Here is an 18,920-nt window from a genome sequence, read left to right as displayed (position 1 = left end):
CCTCTGGAGTCCCCCAGTTCCTGAGCCTCCCAGCCACCCAGGGCTGGCCCAAGGCACAGGCAAACCTTGGATGGCAGATACTGAGCCACCGAGGACCACCTGAGGCTCAGGTAACCAGGGCTGGCCAAGGCTTGCACTGCCAGCAGTGACAGCAACAGAGGTGTGATGGGGCGTCGTCTTACCTTGGTCACTGGTTGCCTCCTACCCCTGAGGGCTCCCAGACTTTGAGAGAGGACAGGCAGGACTGAGGGGCCCCCTCTCCAATGCATGAATTCCATGCACCGGGCCTCTAGTATAATATAATGAATATATGTTAAATGAATTTTGACAATTGCATAGTTGTCTCTTCTGAATGATATTTGGAATGATTTTTTTATGGGCCATACTTTAGGCAGAAATTAATACTACTGTGGAGAGGTATAACTACCTCAGTTTTAGGTGCAGTAATTGTAATTTGTCCTTTAAAAGTCAAATGGGAATAGCCTTCTATATTTTTATTTTAATATATACATATTTATACCTCTACGATCTTTTTTCTCAAAGGGATTGTATTGTACAAATGCTTTTAAATTTGTGTCCTTTAAGAACAATCTACCTTAAATATTATTTTCTTTATCTTTGCTTCTATATTATCATTTAATTGTAAAGTTTGTTCTTGAATAATATTGTCCTGATTTATTTGCCTATAATTATACTTGGCAATAAGAGTTGTTTCCAATTTTTTGCTCTTAGAAATATCAATGTGTTGAGCCTGTTAGTACACAAACTTTTGTAAACAATCATGATTATTTTATCATTATAAATTTCTATAATTCCTTGGCCAACTGTTGTGTAAAGATTTAAAGCTTTTGACCACTTGCTCTCTGGAAAGGGAATATTGCTCCGATTAATAGTATATGGAAGATTCTTGATGTCTTTTTTTTATTTTTTATTTTTTTTACTTTTGCCAATTTTATAGAATTAAAAGGATATTTTCCTTTTACTTTTAAAATTAACTTTGTGGCTTAACATTTCTTATACATTTATTGACTCTATGTCTTCTATGGTGAATCTTCTCAGCATTGCCTCTGTAAGGCTAAAAAATTCTAAATTAAATATCACCTCACTGGAAATAAAACGTTATTCTACGTTAAAGGTCAAATCTTCACTCTTGCTCATGGGGGAAAATATATATTTTTCTTTTACTTTCCTAAAGCTACAGATGTTACCTGCTCCAAAGTACATATTAATCAATAGATCTGTGTTTCATTAAATGGTTAGAAAGTGTCTAGCTAATTTGAATTAGAAACAGAGTCAGAATTTAGACTTATCCATGTATATAAAGAGCTAGGGGCCATAACAACCGAACAGACAACTGAACAGGCTGCATGGGGCCACCAGGCTGGCAGGGGGGTTAGTGAGGGATGACCAAATGACTGAACAGCAGGCTGTGTTGGGCAACCAGATCAGAAGGGGGGGGGGGCAGTTAGGGGTGACAAGGCTGGCAGGGGTGTGGCAGTTGGGGGCAACCAGGCTGGTGGGGAGAGCAGTTACAGGTACCAGGCTGACAGAGGGGAGCAGTTTGAGGCAACCAGGCTGGCAGGTGGGGGCTATTGGGGGTGACCAGGTCTGCAGGCAGAGGCAGTTAGGGGTGATCTGGCTGGCAGGGGGGCAAGTTAGGGGCAATCAGGCAAGCAGGCAGGTGAGCAGTTAGGAGCCAGGGGTCCTGGATTTTGAGAGGGATGTCCGACTGCAGACAGTAAGACATCTCCCAAGGGGTCCCGGTTTTAAAAGGGTGCAGGCTGGGCTGAGGGGACACCCGCCCCCCCTGCCCTGTGCACGAATTTTGTACACTGGGCCTCTAGTTTATGATAAAATCTGTTTAATCTTGGGTAAATCAATCTTTTTAAAATAATTTCTTTTTAGTTCTTTATCGAAGCACTAAAATTACTATACTATATAGGGTGAGGCAAATGTAGGTTTGCAGTTGATCATGTGGAAAAAGATATGCAGGTTATTATTATTACAATAGTTTTATTAACTCTGTCTCATGTACTCACAGCTGTAAACTTATGTTTGCCCGCCCTGTTTATAGCTGGTCACTTTAGAACCCCAGAACCCCTCAGTACAAAGGATGGTGTCACCAGAAGCACCTATTATTCTTTTATATGACTGAAAAGGTGTTAACACTTGAAAATATAATTTCAGTCTCATGTAAAACTCATTCACCTATTTCTCTCCTCCCTTCCTTCCTTCCTTCCTTCCTTCCTTCCTTCCTTCCTTCCTTCCTTCCTTCCTTCCTCCCTTTATTAAACAAATGTTTGTGTTCCTTCTGTGCCAGATACTATTTTAAATAACTGAGATTTATCAATAACAATGGACAACAATACCTTATTTCTGTTAGGTTACCTAGAGTGGAAATAGTCTCATGAACAGAGTTTGAGAGATTAGGGATGTTGTAAACAGTAATGATGAGTGAACAAAGACACCAGAAAGATAGTCACTATAACAAACATAAGCTACAAATTGTAGAGAGAAGAGACATGACTGGAAAGGCTAATGTTTCAATGCCCACTTGGCTAGAGTTCATGAGAAATGGTACTAGGAGCTCTATCCAATGATGGGATTAAAATTAAAATAGAGATCAAATTGGAAATTGACTAATCAAGTGTGATGGTTCCAAGTGAGCTGGGAAAAGCCCATCTACTCTCTGCTGATCCAGGAACTAACTGGCAGAAGCCCCAAGTACATCAGCATTCTCTTGAAAGATTTGTGAGAGCCTGGGAAGGTTTCAGCTGAAATCCTTAAAAGTAAAATAAGATTATAGCAAAAAAATGGAAAACATTAAGCTTGTTTTTTAGGTTTGGGGAAGGTTTTTGTAGCAGGCAAAATGAATGAAAAATGAGTTACATCTGAGATTTCCTGTATCCAGCCTTAATAAATCAGTAGATCCCAGGTAAATGAATCATGCCTGAGCTTTTTATCGACTCAGAAAGGCTAGAGGACAATCACAAGTGGCCAAGTCCTCTAGCCATAGGCTAATAGTGAATAGTCAAGTAAGACTGGGAAATTCTGAGTTAAACAGCCTTCTTAGACACAATATTGTTCACAGCCTTCAAATGTGTTTGTCTGCATTGCTGGGTTTTTAAGAGTCTACACATACTTAAGATATAATATATGACACAGACCAATGGAACAGAATCAAGAGCTCAAAAGTTAACCCCCATATATTTGGGCAACTAATTTTTTACAAAGGAGCCAAAAACATACAATGGAGAAAAGAAAACCTTTTTAATACATGGTGCTAGAAAAATTGGAAACCACATGCAAAAGAATGAAGATAGACTGCAACCGCACACCATACACAAAAATTAACTCAAAATGGATTAAAGACCTAAACACGAGGCCTGAAAAAAATTAAACACACAGTAGAACACCCAGATCTGAAAAAATTAAATACATGGAAAACCACAGTAGTGACCTATGGATCCTGGTCTCAGAGAGGCCCTCAAGTCAAGGGAAATAAATATCAAACTAAATATTAAACTTTGATGCCTGAGCTCTCAATCATTAAACCTTTCTGTTTCCAGGCATATTAATTTCTTAGTGTTAACTCTAAAAACATATATCCTCCCTCCTATTTAAGTGTTGATTTTCATTCAGGACTCACTCAAGTCTTGTATACTTCAGTTCATTCTCTAAATTCTGAAAGCAGTTATCACTGGCAGCACTAAGTTTAGCACAGAATTGCGTACTCTTTGGGGTTCCTACCATATGAAATTTTTTTCTCACTTCGATTAGATGAGAAGCTCTGGCACCCTCCTCATGCTTAGAGTGTGTACCTGCTGAGTAAAGACGGATGACATGCTTGGGTTTTGATAGAGCAATCTGGGTGCAATCTCAGAAACCTATTGATCACCATGATTGATTAGGCTGATCTTACTTAATAGGCAGATTCTCCTTTCCTACATCAAATGATTGAATGAGTAGATGGATAAAAGTGTAAACAAATACTTGAAGGATAAATGAATAAAAGTGCAAATAAATGTTTGGTTTGGGTAGCAAAATAAAATAGGAATAAAGATATTTTAGGAGGGTGACTGTAGACTATAGCACTCCACACTCATGTTCACTTAACCCAAACCAGTGTTGTTTGATAGCGTTTAGAGAAGGTTCATAATATTGAACATACTTAAGAGCCAAACACAAACAATATAAAAGACCAAGGTTATATATCATTATGTAGGAAAGAGTGAAAGCAGTTGTTTAGAACTTGAGAAAAGGGGCTGTGTGCTTTAATTCCTAAGTGGAGAAATCTATGAATAAATTAGGCAATCACTTGACATAATGGATTTAGATCATGTGAATTCCTGGCACTGCCTGAGGGTTAATTAGATCAGATTGTTTCCTGGCCCTTTAAAGTCTTCTAGTGCTGACATTTTTTTCCCTTTGTACTGATCTATACCTCATTTTTATTGTTGTTTAGTTTTCATCTCAAGAAGTATATTTTTATTTATTTTATTTAAGTTTAGTTAACATGAAGTTTTTCTTTTGTTTGTAGAGTTAGAAAAAGTTGAAGATACCTTCGTCTAACAAAATATCTGTGCTTCTTATTTATGAATCCTCTCTTCGTTTTCTAATAATCTGTTTGCAAAGAATGGTGTATTCTGTGCACAAACGTAGTGCCATGGGAATTATATATAAAACATGCTTGAATTGCTTGCAGCAAGGTAAATTGAATTACATTAGTATAGAGCAATCTGACTGTATGTGAGTTGTCCCAAATATTGTGTAGGCTGAATATTCAGAGATTTTTGTTTACCTTTGGGTATTTGCAAATATCCTAAAGTAATTCCAAAAATGTCCTGAATCAAATAACATGATTGACTCAAAATAAATGAAAAATATTGGACATTATTTAAATACTTGGAATAGGCTCCCCCATTACTGCTTCATAATTTATACACTTTTATATCCATGAAACAATTTTGGTATTTAGGTTTAATCAATGCATTTATTGATACAAGTACAATCTACTCTAGCCTCATTTACTAGGACAACAAGGAATTTTAAAGTGCTCCATATTTATGTAACCTGATTTATACGGTATCCAGAATAGAGACTTGATACTGATAGATGTATAAGTTAACTCTTAAATCAACTGAATTAACTAACCCCTTGGATATCTAAATCTGTATCCCTGTAAAACATAGTACCTAAAGGGCTCATCCATGACCAAGCCATAATTCAGAGAGGTTATTATATTGAAAATGTGGTCACAAAGTCATTAAGGGCAAGAATTTTTAAAGACAGCTCAGTCAGTCTAATTGTCCACCCACACTGGAAAAATCTGATGATGTACTCATCATTAATGGATTAGGAATATTATATTTGTAAAAGAAGGCAATAGCATTACACAGGTGCTTAATATATCATCACCATGTGCTTTAGGAGGTTGAGTTTGAAAATAAAATGCTAGTGTATAAGAATAATACTTAGAGAAACATATTGGAATGAAAAGAGAAAAATCTTATCTTCTGTTGGAGAAGAGATTTAGTATGGATAACATTTAAACCTAATAAATGATCTTAAAAGTTTACTTTGGATTACATTATTTTTCTTTTTTGATTCAGCAACATCATAAAAGGTTAATTAATTTGGAAATAACAGTATTCTTAAAATAGGATTAAGAGACACTTAATCATCACCCTATATTTTTCACATGTTTGTTGTTCAGGAGAATAAAGGAATAATTATAAAATACATGGCAAAGAATTAACATATTTAATATATGAAGAGCTCTTATTAGAAAATAAATATTTCAAATCAAAATTTAAGATATATGGTTAGACAATTTACAAATAATTTATTCAGTTTGCCAATATATATGGAATATGTCCAACCTCACAAGTGATTAAGGAAATAAAGATATTTTCTTGGAAAACTGGAAATGTCACAGTATACATGTGCTTGTATTGCAACACATGTTTATTGGATATTTAAGTTAATACCAGTTTATCACAAGGCAATGTGGTAATTGTATAAGATACCTTAGCACTTTTGTTATCTTTTACCCAGTAAGTCTATTTCCTTTCAAAAAAATAAATAAATAAAAATAAAAGATTTCATCAAGATTAAACTTTATCAAGATTTCATCAAGATTTTTCACTATAGCAAACTTAATTTTCCAGCAATTAATGTGTTGGTTAAATTATAGAGTAAAATCTAGTAGATATAATAGACTGTTATGCAACAAATAAAAGTCTTCAGACTATTTAATGAAATAAAAATGTTAATTATAAAACACCATTTGAAAAGAAACAGTATACAAGTATGTCAGTGTATGTACATATCTATATGTGTGTGTGTGTGTGTGTGCATATGGAAGGAAATTCAATAACATGTTTACATTGATTTGTCTTTTAGTGAAAGTTGTAGAGACAATTATAAATAATGCTACATGTATTATTTATATATTTCTGTATATTTTCATGTTCTGAATTGTTGAAATAATTTCTCTGATGTTTTTAAGGCAAGGGTTTTGTTCTTTTCTGATAGTCACTATAGTCACAAAACTAAGAATTACAGAGCTTTACAAGGACCTACCAAAGTATTTGAGACATGAAAAAAACAAACAAAGTATAAAAATAAAGCTCTAAAGACTCTAAAGTATAAAAATAAAGCCAAATATTTAAAATTAACAAATGTTCGATTATCTCTGAAATGTGACCCCATGCCAATTTTATTTAGTTACATTTAGAATTCAAAGAAAAATGTTATTACATTTGAACATAATTTGTATTTGGGGATTATTTCCAGTTCACAAGAATTTCTATGCATGCACAAAGATTGCTAAAAGAAAAATAGTCTATGTCTATTAAATGAGTAATTTATATCCAAATAGTTTTGAATCCATTTCCCCAAATCTCTATGGGACAGAGGAGTAGGAAACAGTAGTAGGAGGGAATTATGAACATTGCTTTTCTTTTTTCCTTTCTCCATCTAAAGGCTTGCTGGCATCCAAAGAAATCCCTCAAAGGGAAAACAATTCAAATATCGCTGCCTGTGGCATCATTTTGGATTCTAAGTCTAACAACTTTCTATTTTTCCTATTAATATTTTCTACGAACTTAACCTGGTTCAAGATGGTTAATATAACTCAATGCCTTCCAAAAAGATAATCGAAGTTTGTATTGCCTGTTCTGCAAAAAGGAGCCTGATGCAAATGAGCTCCTCTAATAGATCAGCCATAACATGCCAGGCCAGTTCACCAGAGTGTGTGCGGGACGTTGTGCACCCATCGACGTGAATGGGTGTGCTCTGAATTGGAGAGACAGCCCATAAACTCCCAAAGTTAATATCCTCTAATAAGCAATGAATCCAAATGACAACTTTTCAAAATCTATTACATACTAGTGGTCCCGGTTTTGCACTGTTTGCATATTAAACAGATGATACTGGATTCTGGGCAGAAATGTAGACAGTATTATTGTATATACTTCAGCTCATGCCAGAAGAGGAATCTTTTGATAGCACTATTATAGCCAAGAACAGCAGCAGCTATCCAGTCCCAAACCAGGAGCCAGGTGCCAAAATGAATTCATCCAAGAATAAATTGGGCTGCTGCCTCAGTGTGAAGTCTGTAAGCTTTAGGGAAAATGCACGTGAAAATCCTGGGTAGCTCATGTTACCAGATCTTGAGGGTTAGCATTCAGTTCTGGTCTGGCCACTTAACTTTAGGAGAAGAAACCCTGAGTGATGGGAGAGATGCTCTTACCCAGCCAGCCAGCTCACAAGCATGTACAGAAGTGCCATGAAGGGAGCAGAGGGTGTTAGGAACATAAGCCCTGCATGTGACTTGAACTTAGCATGCTCACTTGTCGCATGTGTAGGTGACAGGCAGCTGGGTAGAGTATCTAATGCACTGGATGTCAGAACCAGGATTCCAAAAGATCTGATCAGGGAGAACTGATGAGCTGCAATTCAGAAGATTACATTTAATAGGGATAAATGCAAATTCCTGTACTCTGCTTCAAAAAAAGAAGCAACTCTCTCCCGTCTTATTCCCATCTAATTCATTGTTCATGTTGCAGCCTGGGTGATCTTTTAAAAACGCAAATCCCATCTTGCCACTTTCTTGCTGAAAATCCCTTAACAGCAGCATCCTATTTCCCTCCGGATAAAGACAAACTCATTATGGGGATTTGATGTCCTCCATGACTGGCCCCTTAGTTTCTCCTCCACCTGGGCTCTCACTGGTCTCCCTCTCATGCTGAGCACTCCAGTCATAGGAGAGGCCTTTGGGTTCTCTGTGGGGGACCTGTTTTGTTTCATGTTTCCTTTGTCCAAACACTATCTTCACCTTCCTTTTATATCTCTAGGTCTTCACTTAAAGTCATCAGGAAAGTCCAATCCATAAACTAGGCTTGGTCTCTTCATTACTATTTTCAAGGTTCCCTCACCATCCTTCTTTCATTCAACAAATATGTTTTGAGTGTCTACTGTGTCCCAGGCACTGTCCTAGACCCTGGGAACAAATTAAACAAAGCAAAGCCCAGGTCTACCTGAAGCTTATGTTCTAATGGGGAAGAGGGCAGGCAGCTATGAGTGCCTTGTGAAAGAATGAAGCAGGAGGAGGAGATAATGACAGAGAGTTGGGATCAGAAGGCCCTACCTTAGGTGAGGTGGCCAGGGAGGACCACTCTGCCGATGTGATGACTGTGGAGACGTGAAGGAAGGGTGGCAGTGAGCCAGGTGGAATAGTCCAGAAGAATAGCTCTAGCCCTGAAGTGGAATGTGCTTTCTGTGTTTAGGGATCTGCAGTAAGTCCAGAATGGGTGACGGAAGGATGCTGAGTAAGGGGACAACTATGCAGAATGAGCTAGGAAAGGCCCTGGGGACCAGCCCAGGCTGGGCTTGGAGGCTGTAAGTTTTTAGATTTTCTTCTTAATGTGATTGGAAGCTATTTGAGAGGTTTGGAGCAAAGGATTGTTGTGATTGAAATGTGTTTTTGGTTTTGTTTTAAAAGGATTACACTGGCTTTGGGGGGGAGGGGAGGGTGGATAATGTATAATAGAGAATAAGTGTAGAATCCCAAAGTTCAGTCCAGGGGTTATCACATCTGTCGAAGTGAGAGCTGCGGGAAGCTTTGTCCCAGAAGGTCTGATAATACTTCTGACATTAGCTGTGTGATAAAAACCCTGCTGGTACAGGCTCAAGGCTATCCCTCCACAATCCCAGTGCCCAGCATGCTGCCATTGGCTCTCCACAGGAATTTGTTGGACAAAGTCCTGGCTTAACAGGAGTTAATATAAAAAGGATTTCAGTTCTCTGTGCACTTGATGAGCCAGCAGTAGTGCCATTTGGCTGCCAAAAAAGCTAATGCTGTCTCTTTCCCTTTCCCACCGCCTGACACCTGAACAATAGTCCATGCTTCTCCTTGGTAACAATTTCCAGGTGTATGAGCCTCAAAACAACTTATGACAACTCTATTGCTTACTTCTGAGAGTTTCACCAGCCACTTTTAAAAGACATCATGTGCTCTTGCATGTAGTCTGTTAGGAAATTCTACTTTTCGTAGGTAGTGGTGACGAGTGAAATGCATAGTTCTTGATTATGAAACCATTAGTAGAATCTTTCCTCTCAGACTCACATAGTAGAAGGAAGTTGTGCTTTGAGGTCAAGAACCCTTTGGATCCCAGCTGTCCCACTTGCTAACTTTATGACATGATCCCACTGAGCCTCAGTCCCCTGCTCTATAACTGAAGATTGGAATGCCCAACTCACAGAACTCTATAAGGATTGAGACAGCACATGTTAAAATGCTTAGCATGATTTCTGACACGTAAGTTGGCAACAAGTTTAGTTTCCTTCCTCCTCTTCCCTGTTAAAGATAGAATCACTATGTGGAAATGTGCATTATAAACAGTAGGATTATAACACATGTTCTAACAAATGTGTTGTTTAACTTGCTCATAGAGAATAATGGTTGTGGGACTTACTGGATAGTCTGATGGCTACATCAGTACTGATTTCTTGCCGATAACAGAATATTTACCAAGGATCTAGGAAACATGCCAGTTTTCATACTCTGAGTATTAGAAATAGTCCAGACCTGGTAGATCCCAAGAATTCACACAAAGAAGATTCCTGAGAGGGATCTCACATAGGCATCTTTTCCTCATTGTACAAAAAAAGGAAGAGATTCCATTCAATTGACTTTTGAGGACCTTTGTAATCTGTAGCTGTTTACCATGGAAATATGAATAAAATGCTATCTTCATCTTCATTGAAGTTGCATACAAATCAGCTTAATATAGATAGAAAGTGGTACATTTGCTTGGAAGCAAAGTCCAACTGTCCTGGGGGAAACAGATGAAGAGAAAATATACTACAAAGAGGAGGTTATAATGAGGAGTTGGCCAGGAGGAGCAATAAAATAGTATTTGTACATGTGAGATTCCAGGCATTTTCCATTGAGGAGAAAAGCAAATGGGAAGAAACCAGGAATTACTTTATGACTTGAGTAAAAGAAGAATAGAGGGAAATATAATGAGAAAGGTAAAAAGGATTCAAATCTGAATATCAGACTAAGGAGACAATTATTTTCTAGGCAGTTGAATTTAGTGAGGGCTTTTGGTGAGGTAGAAGAATGAAGCAACTGATGTTTAGCATGGGCTAAGCTGTTCTGTGTGGAAAAGACATATACTAGAGTTGGGGAGATGGAGGTATGTCAAGAGCACGTTGGAAGCAATTTTAAAAGGTCGGCCATCAGATAGAAAAAGCCTTGGGTCCAGTTAGGAGACTTGGAGGGAGGACTTGTAACTGTCCTCATGACTGGCATTGTGTGTCATCAGAACAGGGGAATAGGCCTGGGCCTCCATGCGGTTCCCTCTCTGTTCATCAGCATAGATGCATCCTCTGTGTGGCCCTAGGTTCCAGCCTTGATTTCATGATGTCCTTGGGCAGGAGAGAAGCAGGTAATGGCACTCCCAAGGAATATTGCTCTTAATCACTGATCACATGCTTAGCTTTGTGGGAGATTTACTCAAGGAACCTTAGGACCATTGGTCCTGTGATTTAAGAAGCTCTGGTTTTCAGCACAAAGATGTTTCCATTTATTAAATAGTGTAATAATTTTGTAACTTATTCCAGAGACATTAAATAATACCACCCCACAAAACTTGCTATCAGATATATATCCAGTTTTTTTCATATCTGAATGGAGGCAATGGGGCTGAGAATCCAAGGAAAACAAGGTGGTTAGAGTGCAGTAACAGAGAAGAAAGAACTGTATAGAGAGTAAATTCCAGAAATATCTGAAGAATCAGTCTTGAGAGTTGCGGAGTCCTGATCAGAGCACTGTCAGGAAACTAACAAGCCAGGGACCTCACTCCCACAAGAATCCAGAAAGGGATACTTGGAGCTCAGACAGTATCCTATTCCTTTGAGAAAGACAGTGTCTATTGAATGCACACCAAACACATTGATTAGTCAATTTGTGACAAAATGATTTGGTTTTCCCAGTACTCTTTAATGAGATAAACACAATAATGTAAGAATATGTGAAAAGTGGTGGATTTTCCTGACTTTAGATTTAAGCCCCCCTGGATTCATGAAGAAAGAAAGGGGATTTTAAAGAGATGGCGACAAAGTTAGGAGTTGTTGGCTAACGATGAGGAAGCAGGTCCTCATTGTGTGCTGTGGCAACCTGGCTGAGAAATACATTGTAATATTAGAAGAAAACTTCAGCTACCGAGTTCTAACTAGTTTATTGTCAAAACGGCCAGCTGGCCAGTGAGGAGCATGGTATTTTGGGAAGACCTGCTAAGAGAGATGGCAAGATAAATATTGACATCATTATCTTGTACTAATTCCCTAACCCCCTTTCAGCAGAAGCTTTGTGTATGGTTGTTTTTGTTTGTTTGTTTGTTCGTTTTTTGAAGGGTTGTGTTTTGGTTTCAAGAAATGGAAGAATTTTTCAACACATAAAAATGCGTAGTGCTGATACGCAGAATTCTCCCTGAAGAGAAACAGCTTGCCAAGTAGCCATCGATATAAGAAAACACTATAAATCAATGCAGTAAAGGAGGGAACTTAATTTACAACTTAAAACAGGTTGGCCTTCCTTGAAATTTCTGGAAATCATTCAGGGGCACAGAAATCGATCTACTAAAAGCAAATAAAATGGATTCTTAATATTGGCAACTGTGTCCTTTTTTAAAAAAGTTCTGAAGGAACAGCTTTCAGGGACAAGTTTATTAACCATTAAGGAATTACTTGATATTTAGTTTCCTTGCGAACTATTCAAGGAAAAGTGTCGATGGCCTTATGAGAAGATGAATTTTTGTTGTGCCAAACATCACCTTCAAAGCTGCACTCTCTATTCTGTCAAAGATATGGAAATCAAAAACTAAATGAAATAGAGCTTCTATGTAGGAGACAAGCATTGCATCATATTTTAGAGTGCTGCTTTACATTGAAGTGTCTCAACATGAAGTTGAACACATTTGCATATTCCCCATTCCTGACAAAGGGTTGGCATTCTCAACAAGAATAACTGTGGCTGATGGCAATCTTCATCTGAGGAGATTTGTGCATGTTAGCAATACACCATCTTCTGTCAGCTCAAGAAGAGCATATGGGGCCCATTAACTCACCAAATCTGCCACTGTTCTGCAAATTTTTATTAAGCAAGTGCAGTTCCTAATAGTCACTTGCGTTATCGAATGCGTATCAAATGCTATCAATAAGCCAGGGGATTATTTTCCCCCAGTGAGAATGCATTTGAAGTGTACAAGAAGGCCTGACAAAAGAATAAAACACTTTAAGTGATCGCTATATTAATATAAATGGATTCTACTGGGGAGCCAATATGTTTATGCACTTTAATGTTTGCCACTATTAAGTTCTCAAAGTGCCATCTTTTTCGTAGATTTTTCTCCCCATAATTTATTTATTTACGGTTTCTCTTCCATACAGTGAACGTGGTTGAAATGAAAAGGCAATGTATGTTTATCAGCTCTTTTTAAAAAGGCACTGTTTATCTACACTTTTTAAAAAGGTGCCATTGATTTTGACCTGTTCTAACGAGCTCAAAGAATAACTGGGAATGTAGGCGGGCAGGCTCTGTGTTTTCCAGAGAGGTCATCCTGGCCAGAGGGCAGACCCTGGAATTGGGAAACATCCAAACCCAAGAGTGGCCTCCTTATGAAGCACTTCTCAGTAATTAAATCCAGGAAGTCCATCAATCTGGAGATGAATTCTAGGAAGTGTGAGTTTAGTATAGACATCCCAAAGATCTCTCTGGAGGCACAAGTCCATAGCACCCTATAAGTATTTAATAATCATATATATATATAATAAAATATAGAAATATGTTAATTAAACCAGGATGCTGTAAAGGGTCAACCAGACAGGAGGAGGTTGCACACACAGCATCAGAGGCAGGACAGCAGAGGCCTCTATGTGCTTGCGTTGGGAGAGGGCCTGATTAGCAGCAGCCATGACTGCTTCAAGGACTGGTGAGGGAGACAGGGCCAAACCTGTGGCTCAAGGTGGGCGGCGCCGTGCGATTTTGAATCACGCTCTGGTCTCCTAGTAGTTACAATAAAAAAGTCTGAATTTCATCTTCAGCAGGACTCAGCATTTCACTGGTATCTCTTCAATTACTGTAATATCCCTTTAAGGTGATCAAGAGCAAGTAGTATCGTTTCTTAGGTAAAACTAAAGGACAAGAAAGGGAAAATAATAGGCCCTGGAAACTTCAAAAAAGAAAAGAAAGGAAGAACAATCTGTCATCAGAACTAGAACCAAAGACTTTGGCTCTTGCCCCATCAACACTCTCTTACATGATGCTTGTGGTACCTTAGCATTTTGGAATGAGAGACCTTTCCCACACCAGCCCTTGTAAATAAGGTCTTGGTTTGAAATGGCATTCCTGTCATAATCACGTTGCTACTGTTCCAGTTGCCGTGCTATCTAAATATTATGCAGTGAAAAGACTAGACCCTATCTCCAGCCTCAAGAGATAACTTTACAGTAGCTCTCAGGTAATGTGAGTTATAAAGGAAGTTGAGTATTAATTATAACTTGTTATTTAAAAATAAATTGTGATGGTGTGTTTAATTTGACCTCCTTTTCTTATTTGCTACTGTTATTTAAATCACTTCCAGGCACTAAGCATGTGCATAAAGGAAGATTGTTCCCAATTTAACCTTTTAAATAAAATGTATTCTGTTAATTAAGCCATTATGGTTCCCTCTCTTTTCTATTATATTTATTCATTTTTTTCCTATCCTAAAGATAGATATTTTGGAGAGAGAACCCCTAATTTTTATGCCTATCACTCATTTGGATTTTCCACACTGTTTTTTTTTAAAAAAGCTTATGTTACTGTTCTAAAAAATTTCAAATTGTCAACTAAAACAATAAATTTCTTACTAAGAATAATAGACAGTATGCAGCTGAAAAATTAGGAAAGTACCATGTTTAACCTAATCAGACTGGGAAACTTGCAATAATACTAAAATTGGCTTAGAGTTAATGGGATAACTTATGTCTGTTTAAAAACAACAGACAAAACAAAATAATACAATCCTACCTTTCTATGAATCGTTTTTCAGAATAACTGTACATAATAAGACCCTGTAGTCTGAGTATTATGTTTTCTTTGCCTTTCTTCACCTAAGCGATGAACTGGGACTGGGAGGAAACTGGGAGGTCAAACCAGCTGTGGGTGTTGGATTATCCATAAGATATTGATTAAAAAGTCCAGTCTGAAGCACAGTACACTATCAGTTATTTCTCCCTATATTTCTTTATAATCTCAGGCAACTTAAATCATTGAGAACACCACCACCACCAAATTCATAACCTTTGCCATCTCACAGTTCTCATTTAACAAAAGCTTTTGTTTATTAAGAAATATGTAACCGGTACTGTACTAAGTGCTTTTGTACATATTTTTCATTTTATTCCCACAACACCCTATGTAGTGTTTTCATTTAATTTTTCATATGAGGAAACTAAAGTTAAAAAGGGCTTTGTGCCCTGGCTTGTTTGGCTCAGTGGATAGAGCATAAGCCTAGGGACTGAAGGGTTCTGGGTTCAATTATGGTCAAGGGCACATACCTTGGTTTCGGGCTCAGTTCCCAGTAGGGGGCATGCAGGAGGCAGCCACTCAATGATTCTTATCTTTTTTCTTTTTTTCTTTTTTTAAAATAAATTTTATTGATTCTTTACAGAAAGGAAGGGAGAGAGATAGAGAGCTAGAAACGTCGATGAGAGAGAAACATCGACCAGCTGCCTCCTGCACACCCCCTACTGGTATCATGCCCTTGACCTGAATCGAACCCAGGACCTTTCAGTCCGCAGACCGACGCTCTACTGCTGAGCCAAACCAGTTTCGGCTGATTCTTATCTTTGATATTTCAATCTCTCTCTCCCTCCTTCTTCCTCTCAAAAATCAATAAAAGCATGTTGTTGTTGTTGTTGTTTAAGAAAAAGCCTTTGTAACTTTCCTGGTAAAGCTGAGATTCAACCCACACCTGTCTCAATAGTTATGTTATTCCATTTTTCTATTTAGTTTCTCATTAATAATGATTATAATAGCTAATATTTTGTAAGCACTTTCTATATGATCTCTAAGTACTTTGCACAAACCTACACATGTAATTTTACTTCAAACCTATGGAATAAGCCTCATTTTACATATGATGAAATTGAGGCATCAAAAGTTAAATTGCATACAACTAGTAAATTTCCGAGTCAGAATTTTAACTCAGACTGATATCAGGGTAATATCAGCCTCTAAGAATAAGTTGGGCAATATTCCTTCCTCTGAATTTTCTGAAATAAGAATTTATATAAAATTGATATTAGTTCTTCTTTAAATGTTTGGTAGATAGATTCACCAGTGAAGCTATCTGTCTAGAGTTTCCTTTAAGGGAGAGTTTTTACTAAAAATTCATTAAACAATTGAACTATAGGACTACTTAGCTTATCTATTTCTTCCTGTGTAAGCTTTGCCAGTTTGTGTCTTTAAAATATGTATCTATTTCATTAGAGCTGGGTTAATCTGGAGTTATTTGTCTCTCCCACTACTGAAGCAAGGTTCCCCTTTATATCCTTATTGATGCCCCTGAATTACTAGGAAGTTTTTCACTATGTATGTTGGGAATAATGCCTATTCTCAGCCCTGTGTGAACTTTGGACACTGTTCCCTTTCTACTTTGGGGTGGTTATTTGCCAGGTCTTGGGTAGTTTTCTCACATGCATGTGATCCTCGGTATTTAACTATATATATGAGGGGCGCCTCTCTATAGCTTTCTCTGCAATTCTCTGCCCTGAAGGCTCCATCTGCCTTAGTTTCCCTCGACACCCAGCTGCATGTCCTCAAGCTGGGATGTCACTGGGCTCTGCCTGTGCTCCCATGCCTGTACGACAGCCTGGAAACTGGAGCAATTGTAGGATACATCTCACTTGTTTCCCATTTCTCAGGAGTCACTGGTCTCTGTGGTCTGATGTTTAACCTCTTTAATGTCATTGTTTATATTTTGTTTATTTTAATATTTCTCAGGAGGATTATAAATCTGTTCACTTTTACTCTAGGTTTATCATATAAAGAAGCTCAATATTGAATGTGTATACACATTTCTATTGCATTTAAAGAATTTTATTACATATTATACATCTCTAGTCCATGAATTTAGCTTCTCTTTTTGCAAGCATAGAAACAATAACCAAGTTTTTAAAAAAAAACTGAAAGTATTGAAAATAAAAGAAAATTAGAATCCTAATAAATATATCTTTCTTTCTAGCTATTCTTAACATATCTACTAATAGAAATGAGGTGCCCCAGGAGGCTGGGGAAAATTTTTTCTCAAATCCTTGCCAGTAAAAGATTTAACTTATTATGAATCTATATTAATGTATTGTTAAAAATGGCTTATTTACAAGCAGGCTGATTCTTGTCTCTTTTATTTCTTCTCAGTGCCAGATGAAAGCAAAGTTCATTCATTGGCTGGACACAAATTGGGTAAGAAATTCCTTGTAACTGACTTTCTATTCTCCTTCCTGGAAATCACTGACTTTGTTTGAGTAGCAGTTGGAACCTATTTTCATCCACCAGTCACTGAAAGGTTTGGTAATTAATACATGAGATGTCTCTGACTTCCACAAAGATGAATTATTGCTTGGCTGTGTATGTCGTGGCATAATGTATGCTGACTCAAAATGTTTGAGAGGAAAGAGTAAACGTTTCCAAAAAAAAAAAAGATTATAAAATCCAAAATCTTAAAAATGTATGCCAGCTGAACACTTAGAAAAAAAAAATTATAAAGAAACCAACCCCCAGAAAGTTTGGAAAATTTTCCCATGATGACTTTCACATAAACTGATTGGACAGAGAGTTCTGGAATAAGAAACCTTTGCTTATTTCTTTCTCATCAAGAAAGAATAGTCTTGCCCTGGCCTGTTGACTCAGTTGGGTTGCTTGGTTGGTTGTTGGAGCATCGTCCCTAAACCAAAAGGTGGCGGGTTCAATTCCCAGTCAGTGCATATGTGTAGGTCGTGGGTTTATATGGTCATGGTAGATATGGAAGGCAACTGATTGATGTTTCTCTTTTTCTACCTTTCTCTTTAAAAAAGTATACCTTGGATGAGTGTTAAAACAAAAGTCTTTTTGCCTGTCATCAAAGTGGATTGTACCCACACACAATGACTAAATTATCTTTCTTTAGACTCATGAATGAGATTCCTAGAGGTTCTCTAGAAGGTCCACAAGGATCTCTGAGTGTCCTGGGGCTCTCTCTCTCAAGTCTGAGAAACCTTCTAGTCTAAAATCCAAGCTTTTTCTCTATTGCCAAGTGTCTTGCTTTCTATCCCTTTGCCCTTCCTTCATCATTTATTCACAGTAATTGAAAACACTACCGTTCTCTAGGGGTGCACTGTTGGGGTGAGAGAATATCCATTTTACTCCTAGAATTGCCACTCCAAACAACAGAACGGGTATAATTTGTTCATATCCCTCTGTTTCTGAAACAATGAAGTCTTTCCCACCACCAGCGTCTCCTGTGTTTATGTGCCAATTATGTTTTCAGCAGTAAGTGGCCTTGATGCCTCATTACCTCCATCATGTTCCAGGGCACAGTTATGATTTTTTTTTCTTTTATTCTTTCTCCAGATTCTCTAGTGAAAACAGCAGGGAAGGGCTGGTTCACAACTTTTAGGGTTTTTTTTTGGTTTTGTTTTTTTGCTTTTTTTTTGCTTCTCTTAAGAAAGAGCCTTAGAGGTTAGATCACTGCAAAGAAAAGACTTCTGTGGGGCTGAGCAATTGCCACAAGCTGCTCATTCCTGTCATCCTCCTCCATTAAATGCTCTCCTACTGGACATGCCTTTAGGAGTCTGAGAGGGAAGGTCTCATGATCAAGGGGCCCCAAGGATAGCCTATGTTATTGTCATGCTCAATGCATGGTAATGTTGGCCGTTAGTTCTCTTACATAGTAATACTTGAAGGTCAATGCCTTTTTACATACTGGGGTAGGCTACAAGATGAAAAGTGGAAACAGTTTTAAGAATGTTTATCAGTTTGGTTTTTTGAAAAGAGCCAATGATAAAATTTCTGGGGGTTTGTTCTCCCCAAGAAATCAAATCTTATTCAAATATTCAAATATTCTTAATTTCCAAACAAAATATTAATAGCTAGTAACTATTGTAAAAGTGATTGTCAGCCTTTAAAATGGAGAATATTACTACTTAGTATATTGCTGTAATACTTAGAGTAAATTTGCATCATAGGTCTTTATATATTTATAAAGTGTTACAAAAATATCAATGAAGAATTACTCTAAGTATAAAACTTATAATAGTCTTCCAAATTTTAAAAATAGCATAATTTTAAAGATGTCCAGTAGGTTAATTGTAAGCTCTACACAGTGGCT

At 37.5% G+C, this 18,920-nt stretch overlaps 1 protein-coding gene across 5 annotated transcripts in view; it reads left to right on the top strand.

Annotated features, from left to right (window-relative positions):
• PARD3B (par-3 family cell polarity regulator beta) overlaps positions 1 to 18,920 on the top strand; it is an 861,922-nt gene that overhangs the window by 520,962 nt on the left and 322,040 nt on the right. For all 5 annotated transcript variants that reach the window (XM_036420516.2, XM_045575575.1, XM_045575573.1 and 2 more), the window contains exon 16: positions 16,973 to 17,017. In XM_036420516.2, coding sequence (XP_036276409.1) covers positions 16,973 to 17,017 — 45 coding nt within the window. The remainder of the gene's footprint in view (positions 1 to 16,972; positions 17,018 to 18,920) is intronic.

Source organism: Pipistrellus kuhlii, unplaced genomic scaffold (genome assembly GCF_014108245.1).
Source record: "Pipistrellus kuhlii isolate mPipKuh1 unplaced genomic scaffold, mPipKuh1.p scaffold_m20_p_7, whole genome shotgun sequence".
NCBI classification, from domain to species: domain Eukaryota; kingdom Metazoa; phylum Chordata; class Mammalia; order Chiroptera; family Vespertilionidae; genus Pipistrellus; species Pipistrellus kuhlii.
This window is presented reverse-complemented; position numbering and strand designations above follow the sequence as displayed.